A 12,614-nucleotide genomic window follows, 5' to 3' on the forward strand; every position below is an offset into this window, starting at 1 on the left:
CAGCTCTGGGGTCCTGGGTTCAAATCCAGGTCACGTCCACCTGTATGGAGTTTGCATGTTCTTCCCGGGCCTGCGTGGGTTTCCTCTGGGTACTCCGGTTTTTCCCACATTTCAAAAACATGCATGGTAGGCTGATTGGACACTCTAAATTGCCCCTAGGCATGAGTGTAAGTGTGCATGGTTGTCCTTTGTCTCCTTGTGCCCTGCGATCGGCTGGGAATCAGCTGGGATAGGCTCTAGCACCCCCCACGACCCTAATGAGGATGAAGCGGTTCAGAAAATGGGATGAGATGAGTTGCTAAGCAAAAAAAAAACAAAATTTTAAAAAGAGGCGGGAGATTAGTTTCTTTCCCCAAATGCGAAGCTGATCAGCAACTAACAACTCGTAAACGTCGGGCAAAAATGTTTCACTGCACCCTTAAGGGTTTTTCACACTTGCAACATCCCAGTATGAAAGGGTTCCGTGGCAAGCGCTAATGGAAACAACGAAGGTGCCAACAAATGGTCGTCGTAGACATGGCATGGATGTAAAGATCAGGGACTATCAAGGCCTTTTTGCTATAGCCCAAGACCAAATTAATTTAAAAAGTAGGACAGATTATAATAGCTGTGTAAAGACCATTACTCATTTTGGTGAGATTGATAATATCTTTTGTTGTCGGCAATGAACTATAATCCCACAAAAATGTGCATCAAGATATAATTTATCTTTGCAAGAAGAGGTGTAAGAAACAGTGTCCCAAAGCTCAGGAAACTTCATGAAAGGACATTCATCAAGGTTTCCGCTGCTGTTACTGTTGTGTATTCGTCTGGCAAAACAGCATCATATTACTACGCTAGCACCTCTGCGATTTGAGGCGTTCAGAGTTGCTGCTCTGAAATAGGACAAGTTTTTATTTGGGACCCGCCCTTCCTCGGCAAATTCCCTCATGCTTGCCGCAACGCAGGAAATGGCCATAAATGCCCATACTTTGGCGCATTGCTATGCTGCTACATGATCATGTGTACATGTCTGTCATGTCAGGTGTTCACGTCATACCTTGGTGATCTTGGGGTGCGCACAGCGGCTGTTTCCCGTGGTGGCGTGCATCCAAGTGCTCTCAGTAGGAGCACACTCCTGCCTAAGGGAACACTTTTTCTCTTGCACACACCAGCCGCATTCAAATCTGGGGTTGGCCTTTAGACACATCCCACAGCTGTCTCGAAGTGCATAGCACTTATACAGGTGGGCTGTAGAGGAAAATTAGTACATTTTACTGCAGGTTAAGAAGGATAAAATAAATAAATATATAATATGATAATATAATATTATATATATATATATATATATATATATATAAATATATATATATATATATATATATATATATATATATATATATATATATATATATATATATATATAAATTTTTTATTAGCATTTCAAAATTGGGTTCAATGTCACCAGCTGAAAGCAATTCAGCCCCCAAATGCCTAAGGAATTGTACAGTGAACTCCTTTTCTCTCTCTTTCCTCTTCCAACCCCAAATCCCATTGGTCACGGAGCAGCTTTAAAGCAACCCCATACAAATTACTGTCTGCTAAATGACTCCTTCCTAATTACATTAACATATCAGAATTTTAGAAAATTTCTCATGCGACACAAGATGATTATCATGATTGAGAAATAGGATGGGGGCTGGAAGGGAACTAAGATATGCAAGAGGAAGAAAAGTAATTTCATTTTCAGAAGAACAATGTGGAAAAAATGTACATCGTGCCAGTAAAGCTGATATTGTTATGAACATAAAATACACCATTTAGAACTGGCGTGATTTTGAGGGGACAACAGACTTGAACAGTATTAGCAAGTCTTATTGTATAGGAATACAGCATTGTTAGTCTTGTCACTTAAAAATGAATGACTCCAACGGTACACTACAAGATGAATGTATTTCTTCAGTGGAACCTAAAAAGTAAATAGTCACTACATCATGCCTGACTCACAGCTGGTTAACCAGGTGCGAAACGCTATATTTCCCTCCATTCTAAATGCTCCTGAGCCGTTAAATACCGGTACATTTCCTTATGTCTGAAAGCCATGAGCCAGCTAGATCCCGGGTCATGTTATCCGGTAATGTTGTGGTATATTGTCTGAAAGCAGCTTAACTGTAATCATCAAACAGAAACCGTCACAGCAATAGTTTCTTAATGTTGTAGATGTCATCTGAAAGCCATATTGATGGTGGCAATGACGTTACTTTTACCACACAATGAGGGTATAAAGTCACGCCCATGCTCCTGCTGTGCTGAACGGATTGTAATAATTTTGGAGGCAGCACTGTAAAGATACTAGCAATTACATCTTGCAGACATGATGTCATTGTGTATATTTCCTCAGTGGCACATTAAGTATGCCTTTAACCCTTAACAATATTATTCTTTAGTTGGAAGGCCAACAAAGAGTGGCAGCACTTTTTAATTATGTAATGTAGGCTTTTGACCTCATGCAGGTCAATATCCTTTAACTGCCGTCTTAAACTTATGCACAGTACGCACAGAGCTGACCAATAAATAATGTCTAGTTTCAGATATTACAAAAACGGGTTTAGCTTAGGTCCTTAGAAGAGGCATTGTGTGCATGTTTAATGTGCTAGTGCTTTCCTAATAAAAATGCATATATAGAAACAATTATGCAATATTTACTATCACAAATTAAAAAAGACTTTTCTTTCTTGACACATTTAACAACATTTCCTAATGTATATTGAGAAAGGCAGCTAATGAACGGGAAACAAAAAGTTTACCTTTTATGTTGTAGGGGTTGTCAATGTTAAAGTTTCCGTTCCAAACCACAGACAAGTCCACTGGCAGGTCACTGATTTCATTGCCGTCATAAGCATACTGAAGGTGATAAAAAAAATAAAAAAGCATTCACATTTAGTTGAATCGCGTAAAGCAATTTCATCACTAAGAACTCAGTTCAGAATCAGCTAAATGAATAGAAAACATGCCAAAGAAATAAAAGAAAATTCTGTTGAGCAAGCGTCTTGTCGTAATACCAGTTGAAGGGCCATAGAAATGACTGATGAGAGACAGGGTATATTGTGATTTTAACACACCGCACATTCGTGCTGCCTGGCAGAGCAAAGAGTTGATTAAGAGATTGTAATCCTCACTGCCGGATGACTCACTCCATTCAGTGATGAATGAAAAGCCTAATATATCTTTCACAATAATATTCACATCTAATTTCATTTTTGCATCCTGAACTAATAAGAGCTGAAATGTAATTGACTGTTTGGCGGCATAATCAGTTTTATAGAATGACTTTAAATGAGACAGCAACATTCTGAAGCAACAGTGTGATGGCGAGACAGAGAAATGTGTCTAATGAGACACTCATGAATCATGAATGCTGAATATCATGGATAGATAAAATGCTTTTCATAATTTTAATCGTATCCGTTCACTGCATTTAGCATGTTATTGATAAATAGTGAAACCTACATATTACCAGTTTGAAATTCATAGATTATTTTTTTGGAACCCGTCTAAATTAAAACTAATAACTACATAAGAAGTGAAAAGTTAATGTTTCTGCTTCTCTCCCAATGAAGTTCTCTGCAGCCCATTCAGTTGATTTTGGTTTGCAATTTTGAGAATACAGACAACTGATTAGCCCATTCAACTAAAATTTGCAGGTTACCTGATGTGATGAGTGAAAAAAATCATATTTAAGATACTTAAATGGAGTGCCCGATCTTCCACAAATGGCAATGCTTAGAATTTTGCTCTTTCAGAGTGCTCCTGACGTATTTTACTTTTTTGTATAAATTGTTTTGTCACATCAGTTTGTCTGGTCATGCTCGCTAGCTCTGGCCTTTTTAGTACAAAGGATACACTAAATAACGTATTGGTCTATGGTGAGGAAGATGCTCCAAGCTAACCTGCTGCTTCTGTCAGGCAAAGGCTATCCACTCACTCTCACTGCAACTGCTATGGTCACTAGGAATGGCCTCAGGATAAGCGATAGCAGGACTATTATCTCCTACGAGAGTGGCGATCAAATCCTATGTGAAAGCCATATGCTTCAAGCCATGGCACAATGCAGGCGTATTCTTACAACAACTTATCCACTATTTGATATCAACCACTCCAATGTGATACTGTGGGATTTATCATGACATCAGTAACAATTGTGAATTGGAATGTATTTGAGTGGGAAAAAGGCCCTCAAGTACAAGAAATGTGCAATATAAAGATAAGAAAATGAGAGCTAGGACAGAGCAATGTCACAATGTGCGAGTGACTGATTAATTCATTCTTCACGTTTGTGATTGAATGATTTACACTGAGTGAGGGCTAAAGGCACAGCGACATTCAAATTAAGGAGAATGTCTCCATGCATTCTCATGGGAATTTTCAGTTTGTGCTCGGAATTTTACTGAGTTATTTTTTTAACCTCAGACAATGTTTTTCTTACTATTAGTTCATGGGAAATGACTTTCCTTTTGAATCAATTTCCTAAAAACTTTTTGGTGGCTTGACACTTTATGGCAGACTTAATACTGCACTGACTAACGCAAAAAAAAAATGGAAAAAAAATGCTATGTTCCGGCAAGTGCTCGTAGATATCTTTGCACGAGGGAGATGCGGCGAGAAAGACAGCGCACTGAAATCATAAGCAGCCACTCACGGCCTGGCCACCTGGCTGTCTCGTATGCTCGTATCTCAAAATTTGGCTCGTATCTCATGGTAAATCTTTGCTCGGAATTTTACCCGTATCTCAAATTACTCATTTCGAGGCACTCTTATGCCAATGTAATACTGTATACATCTGGGAAAGGCTCCTGCAACCCTGCAAATTTTACAAGGAGAGACAACTACATCACAAATGTATTTTGGGTTATATGAAAACAAGAAGATTTTCTTTTTTATCTTTCTTTGTTTTCTTTACACCAAAATTTGAAGAAGTGTCATTCGGTAACAATGTACAACCCAGAGAGAGCTGATGAAATGCAGTGATAAACTGATACAAAGAGCAAAGGTGGCCTGAAATGGTAAAAGGTGAGAGGATAACACAGCAGCAAAGGTGAAAAAAAAATAGCCAGAGCCAAGATGGATAGCGAGAGGTTATTGTATGTTATTCTGTGGACACCATTCATTTACACATGGAATAAGAGGCTGCGGCTAAAGCTATAAGCGGCTGAGCTGGTGGGCTCTAAAGTGAAATTGGCATTTTCAATTTGTTCCCTGACATGTCTGGCTCCTTGGTCTTTTCAAACTCCTCTTTTCCTCTCCCTCTCCATCATTATTTCTTCTCTCTGCTCCTTAGCAAACACCATTCTTTGTGAAGCCCCCCACCCCCCTCTTCCTCTCCCCCATCTCCACCAGGCAAGCTACACTAACAAATATAGATATGATTCCTACTTGTGGTCCCAAGAAATCTATGTTTAGAATCACACTCATTTTGCACAAATGGTTTGGGCAATACACAAAGTAACACGATATAATTGGACGTCAGGAGAAAGTTCTTACAAAGGTTTTCAATGGGACTTTTTACAGAATGACAAGACAAAGGCAACACCACACATACACACAAACAGTGTGAAGATGCTGAGAGAGCATGTCTGTATTCATTCCCAGTTTTGCCCAAGTGTTTATGGTTTGACATCAATTCTCAAGGAAGGCAGTGTTTTGAGAGAAGAAAGGCTAAACTCTGCATGAACATGTTCTTTCCTCAAGATTAAAAAAAACCCACCAACATCAATATGTAAGGCTGCAACCAGTATGTGTGTGCATCTGTGTTTAATGGGCATCGGAGGCATCACGGTGGTTAGGTTACGATCCACTGCTCATCTTCTCTCATTGCACCAAAGGCTTATTAAAATTTCATATCACACCAGTATTTTTTGCTCAACACATGGTTCAGGGAATACGCACAGTGCATATTTTACTCACTGAATAACCAATTTCAATATGGAAATATAAACATTACGCAAGTTATTTCAAGAAAGGTCGGGATTTACATGTTCAAATAGGCAAGAAAAATAAGAAAGACTCTCACCAAACCGAAACAAAAAAGAAAAGTATCAGTGCCTGCATGTCAGAAAGAAAGTAAGTGTTGCCTCCAGTGAGAGAAGGAAGATAGTGTGAAGACGCAAACTAAAGTTACAACATGTCCTATATCAGGGGTGGTGAAGAGGAAAGCATAGATGGATGGCGAGAGGAGAGAGGTAAGAAGTAACATTGGGTACATCGGGCACCTTCTGTGAGGGTCACAGCCTGATAATTAGTCACGTTGAAGGCGTGTGTCCAATCCGTACTACTAAAAATACCAAACCTGCCCAAGGCAAACTCATTCCAGAGAGAGACTTGGTTAGAAAAAGTCCCTCTTCTCAAGGTAGTGAAGTGAAAGACATGTGACCTCTTGTAAATGACCTCTCTGAGACACTGATATAGCCATAGAGCTGTACAGGCAGGCACAACGTTGGACTATGTGTTCATTATTATACAACACCTTCTTGTTGCATACACACACGCAAAAGTTAAGTGGCCTCCCAATCAAGCATCAAGTGGTAATCCGTCCTATAGCCACTGTGTATTTATTTGTGCGTGAGTGTGTGCATGAGTGTGTACACCATATATGAGGGATCAGACAGACACTGTTAAATCAGCACCAGCTCATAAAGGATTCCTATTAGCCTGTACTAAACACTAATGCTAACAGGATTGGCGCATGACCAGACCCAGTTACCACCTCACACACAATGAATGGCATTAAAAATAATTTCACAAATAAGAGTATGGGGAGACAGAATTGCTGGCTTCAGGGGAAAATGCAGTGTTCTATATATGTAGATTAAGCTTGTGCAGGATTTCCACACTTGTCTGATAATTTGCAGAAACATCCTTCTCTAACCATGTGTTCCCTCGCTTATTTCCCTGAAGTCCACTCAATCCTATTCCCAAACAGCAGAACACTTTGGATCCGTTTGGAAGGACAAGCATGTTTATCGGCCGCAATTTAGAGACCTACAGTGTAGTTATATACAACGATTGGTGTAGATATTTTTTTAAAGTCCAATTGTACAAATGTCCACATTAATTATGTTCCAAATTTTAAGCCATGTGTAGCTTCCCAATTACCACTGACATGGAAACACGGCTAATAATCACTTTTCTTATATTTTCTCGATCCAACTCTGACTCCCACTGTTCCTCGGAACTTCTTTTCTGAAACTCACTCTTCCACCCCTCCTCTCCTTCCATGTACGTACACAAGAGCGGAACAAGAGTGTGTACGGATACTCATGGCTGTCTCCACTGCCCAACTGCAATTCATCATCATTTTATCTCCCTTAATTGGATGCCATCGGGACCCCTGATACTTCCCATCCCTCCTTTGGCTAACAGCTGCTCTCCACATATACACACACAAGGAGAATACACAGGCACACATCCTATCCTAAACTAGATTTTCTTCTCATTCCCGCATCTGTTTTCTTCCCCATTCTCCTTCTCTCTTCTCTGGTGAAAGAGTAAGAGAAGGAGGGTGATCGAGTGGCCCACTGGTTTATCAGATGGGAGGTAATGGTGTAAGGCCCACACAGATGTTATCCGTCCACTCATTGTAGCCCTCCAGGGAGAAACCTCAATGAAGAATAAAGAGAAAAAGGACAGATAGAAGTGAAGAAGGGGCAGATGGAAAGAGTGAGGAAAGAGGGTTGAGGTCTTTTTCCTCACCTTTGAACTTAATGCAACATGCAGCTGAGGCCCACCAGCTTTTCTGACCTCAAAATGTGGTCATGAGCAAGCTGCCTCTGAGATAGACATTATGCGAACCTTTGTTTGTTTGCGCCTTTAACCTGCCTGCCACTCTTGCGTACAATATCCCAACACACAGCCCTCTTATTGGCTCTGCCCCTTGGGCCATGACCCCTGATTGGCCTACGCAGTGAAAACTTTCCAGGGCTAGGTGAAAAAACGAAGAAGGGGATTTAGACAGCAGCTTGTTATTGTAGTTGCTACTGAAAACAACCGAAAGGGCTGATGCATGATTCTCTGTGTTTGTGATGATCTTATTTTGGCAATTATTCTGTAGTATACATAATATGGGAAATTCAACAAGCAGCCTTTTTATAATTCACAAGTTGTAATGACAGTAAAAGCTTTTAGACTGAGCAATAAATTGGTTTAATTAGGGCCGGAACAATCTTAATACTGTGAAGGCCCTATTGGAATGCTAATGAATAATATTGTTAGAATTGTTATTGTTATTTTTTTTTCAGGTTCGAAATGAATTGCCAATTTTTGGAGGTCTTAATCATTTGGTATTGCGAGCATGCTGTACTTTTTGAAAGGGCAATTGCCATTCATGGGGATCAGTTGTACTGTATGCAATCAAGGAGAAACAAACCAGGCATATCGATATTTGCCTATGTAACCAGTTATGGATCGCGAATACACAACCAGATCAGGATGCAGCTTATGTTACACTATCATATATCAACTGTGCCACATACATTAAAACATTTATTGGCAGCGTAATGTTAGGGGATAGGGAATGGGGTATTGGGTTATTACTGTCAGTGGATATTGAGGTAAGGAGTTGGAAAGTAGAATTTAAACATGATCTGACTGTGGTCATCCAGTACATTTGAGGTGTATCTTTTTGGATTGTTTGAAAGAGACGAGATTGAGTTTTGGCCTCAGGAGATACTTTTGAGACGATTTCCTTACATTCTATCATCTTCGTCCTGTTCTTTTCAATAGCACTTCTCACTTTTCTCTATTCATCCATGCTCCAATTTCACTGGTCTGTCTTGTCTGGGCCATCTCTATTTTACAGCGTACACTATTACAGCCCCACCTTTTCATTTATTCATTTTCCAGTGCTGATTTTGTGTTTGACTCTCGATATTTCCTCTTTTATAACCAATAGGAATCCCCCCTTTAAAAAAAAAAAAAATCCAATCTTCCGGGGTAACCACAACTCCTAACACGTACCTTCTTCTCAAATGCAAGGCTAAACTGTGGATTAGCATCTGTGTGTTTATTGATCGATAAGCCCCCTCCATCTTGTCTCGTAGCAGGGGTGTACTGGAACCAGACAAGATTCAAATACATCCTAGGTTCCATAGCCTTGGGCACAGCAAAGACTGTAATGCAGGCATGCACAAGGCAAATGAATAACTCAAAATTGTCACCTTAAATTTTACACAGACAATAAATAACTATAATAAATAAAATTCTTAGAACATTGTAATTTCTCTAATTAAAAAAAGGAAAAAACTAAATCCAAAAGATATAGCACCCTCAAAAAAACACTAGTACAAAAAAACAAAGAATCAGCACAATATGATAGAGAACAGTTGTATAGAAATCTATCCAAAGCGACATGACAATCCTCACATGGATGTTCAGTTAAACAGGGGAATCAAAGAGAAATGTATTTAAATGACTGACCAGAATAGTCCAAATCAATGCAATTCCAACAAATTAACCTTACCCGTATGGGAATATCTATTCTTGATCTTAATGGTAAAAGCAGAAAGCAACCACAATTCATCAAGTGTGAATTGCAGTCTTTTACATAACACAATTGCATCTAAAGTCTGCTTGTTCATCTTGCACAGACAAAGTTTCTCGACTTCATTGATAATGTGCCGTTATGTCAGGCTCTGGCAACTAATTGCTAACAAGGGAAAACTCTGACGATCCGATGCTAATTACTGTGAGCAGTATGTCTGGCTTTGTGGATGTTTAACTTAGGCTGCGTTTAAGGTTTGACTGTTGACATTTAATCTCAACCATCAGCAGATAATAAAGCAATCACATCTTGATGTTGACACCCCTGTCAACTAACTAGTTTTGCTGTCAGTATCAACCTCTAACCAAACTTAAATATGTCAACATTCTTTTGTGTGCTACTATTCTGACAACACACGTGCAACATGTGGGCCAAAAACTAATTTCTTATCTTATTTGTGAGAAACTAGAAAGAGCCCAGAAGTTAGGCAGGAAGGAGGAAATTTGACACAAAGGAAATGAGAAGAAAGATGGGCTCTCGAGGCAGCGTGAGGAAAGAAGAGTGAAGTATAGCGTCAACGTGTAAACAAGATCAATCCGCTCCAAACTAGCTTCACAGGCACACACCTTCGCATTTTCAGCCTCAGTGGAGCGCAACGCTAGCTACCTCTTATCTGTCATGCTAGTTTGAGGTCTCAGACACAAACACACACCCACACAAACCTGGATTCTAATGCAAATGCAATATTTTATCTACTTGTGTAAAGATTAGTGTTTATTTTACTATACAATTATGGTTGGAATGGCCTGTTTTTTTTCAAAGGTTAATGTGTCGCTTTCAAGAATGATATTAATCTTTTATTCCTGATAAGAGTTTGAATCCTCTCCTCGTAACTGTGTAATTTTCTCCGGGTATTCCTGTTTCATTCCACGCTCCAATAACATGCATGGTAGCTTGATTGAATAAATTGTCATTAGTTGTCAATGATTGTACCTTTTGCACCCTACAATCATGTGGCAAATAGTTGACGGTGTAACCTGCCTACTGCCTATTGTTTGTCACGTTTTTGAAAAATTCAGACCCAAAAACATTCCCTGCAATTCCATACTATTCCAGGCAAGAGGGTTCCTGTGATCTTGAACAAGATAACTAGGAGAAATGTGATGAAAAGAGTCATAATTCATTAATTAATCTAACATTCTCTGCAAATAAAAACTAACAAACTGTACAATTGAGTCTATGCAATTCTTTTGGATGACTTTTTCATTTCACTGAGCAGAATCCATTCTTTTTTTTGGGACTATCTCACTCACCACTGTCTTCTGGCACTGTATAGATGAGCTGTTGAAGCGCAGTGCGGGGACACTGTGCGTCTCACCCTGGATGTGGAACATACACTCATAGTTCCTCTGCCCTGATTGCGGCTGGGGAAGGTTCTTGGCAGCTAAGGTGATCGGCTTGGTCACTCCCACTGGAATGAAGATCTGTGTTGAGGGCAAAATCTGTGGGCAATCCTGTAGAGGGAGACAACAACATTACTCAACACAACAAAGGTTAAACTTAGTAAAGCCAAATGAAAAATTGTCATGGATCAAACTCTAAATAAATTAAATTGCTTAAACAAACCTCCACCTGGACCTGCACCAGATTTAAATGCTTTTGTTGTCCGAACAATAATTTAAATAAGTTTCAATAATCAAATGTTTTATAAGTGTGAACTGGGGACATGAGCTACCGAATTTGAGCCTCTCTTGCTTAGATAATGTCTTACCTAGATCATGCTAGTGTGTCCATGCCCTGTGACACATTATACATTACATGGATGTAGTATTTCATTAAGATTATGATTTCAGGTTGGTGATGTATGAATGCATGCATTAGAAGAAGAAAAAAACATTGACAGAACTGTTTCACAGACTGATGTGTCGTAATATCTCATTTGCTGTGTTAATTAAGCAAAATGGCAAAGGATGTGCACATCTTGTTATTACTGAGAAGTGAAATCATGAACTCAAGCAAAAAGCACATCTTCACACATTCAGCGACACATTTCATCCCTTATGATGTAAGGATTTTGGAAATTAAGGACATTTGTTTTGTGTTATAGAGTTTGAGCTCAAGTATCACTAAACAAAGCTTTTTTAAACAAAAGACACAATGATGTTAATGATAGAATGTTTTGTGTACTTCAATTAAGTGTGTCATTCTATTTCCTTGAATGAAGGAAAGCCATTGAGCAAACCTATGTAAAAATAAAAATAAAAACAAAAATAAAAATCATTAAGTTATCAAAGGTAAAATTGCTTCCACAAATGGCTGCACCTTTCATTTACATAGTACAGGACAGCTGGCCCCCTGTCAGTAAATTTCTCCTCTTTTACACTGAGTTGTTGTACATAGGCTAGAGCCCATCCCCGGGGCCACAACACAATGCTGGAGTTTGTTCATTAGCCTGATTAGGCAAGGCCTTGCGTGTCAGATTACAGAACACACAAACAAATGTGCAACATATAATGAGCTAGGGAATGGGATACAATTGAAAAAAACCATAGGCCACTTGATGTAAAGTCCAGTATGATAGCTCGGAATACTGAAGAGTAGCAAATTTAAGAAAGAACGAAGGGGAAGACAAAGCAGAGGGGGCTAATTTATTTGGGAGTAAAGGTATGTGAAATGGCATTGTAAAGTCAGATTTTTATGCAAGCATAGGGTATGGATGGGTAGTTAAACAATTATTTTAAGATTTGCAGAGGAATGTGAATGAATAAATAATTTTAAGTAGGATTGGGTATTGCTTCTTTCCGACAATTGTTCTCTCAATACTGTCCAAGCTTTATATATTCCAAACTATTAAGAAACAATGTTGATTCTTTAATGACTGGAACCTTGGAGGGGTATGGAGCCAAACTACAAACATTGAAAATGAAGTCAGGGTGATCTAAAACAAACGCAAAGACATTTGAAATTTGAGATTTTTTTAAACTTTTGTTCTGGGCCACGTAACCAGATGGTTTTGATTACTCCACTGCGCTTGTTTGCTTTGCTAGCCAAGGGCGGTGCTGACGTTTATTTGATAGAAGATTCAAAGTACAGAGACATC

The 12,614-nt window shown here is 39.1% G+C and overlaps 1 protein-coding gene across 10 annotated transcripts in view; it reads right to left on the reverse strand.

Moving 5' to 3' along the window:
- The window catches only part of plxna1b (plexin A1b), a 145,354-nt gene that overhangs the window by 46,346 nt on the left and 86,394 nt on the right, over positions 1-12,614 (reverse strand). For all 10 annotated transcript variants that reach the window (XR_013300516.1, XR_013300515.1, XR_013300514.1 and 7 more), the window contains exons 10-12: positions 10,828-11,028; positions 2,787-2,883; positions 1,040-1,230 (exon numbers count right to left, since the gene is read on the reverse strand). Coding sequence is in view for 2 of the 10 variants with exons in the window: in XM_077602058.1 (XP_077458184.1) it covers positions 1,040-1,230; positions 2,787-2,883; positions 10,828-11,028 (489 nt within the window). In the remaining 8 variants the exon portion in view is untranslated. The remainder of the gene's footprint in view (positions 1-1,039; positions 1,231-2,786; positions 2,884-10,827; positions 11,029-12,614) is intronic.

This window comes from Stigmatopora argus, chromosome 6 (genome assembly GCF_051989625.1).
Source record: "Stigmatopora argus isolate UIUO_Sarg chromosome 6, RoL_Sarg_1.0, whole genome shotgun sequence".
In the NCBI taxonomy this organism is placed as follows: Eukaryota; Metazoa; Chordata; class Actinopteri; order Syngnathiformes; family Syngnathidae; genus Stigmatopora; species Stigmatopora argus.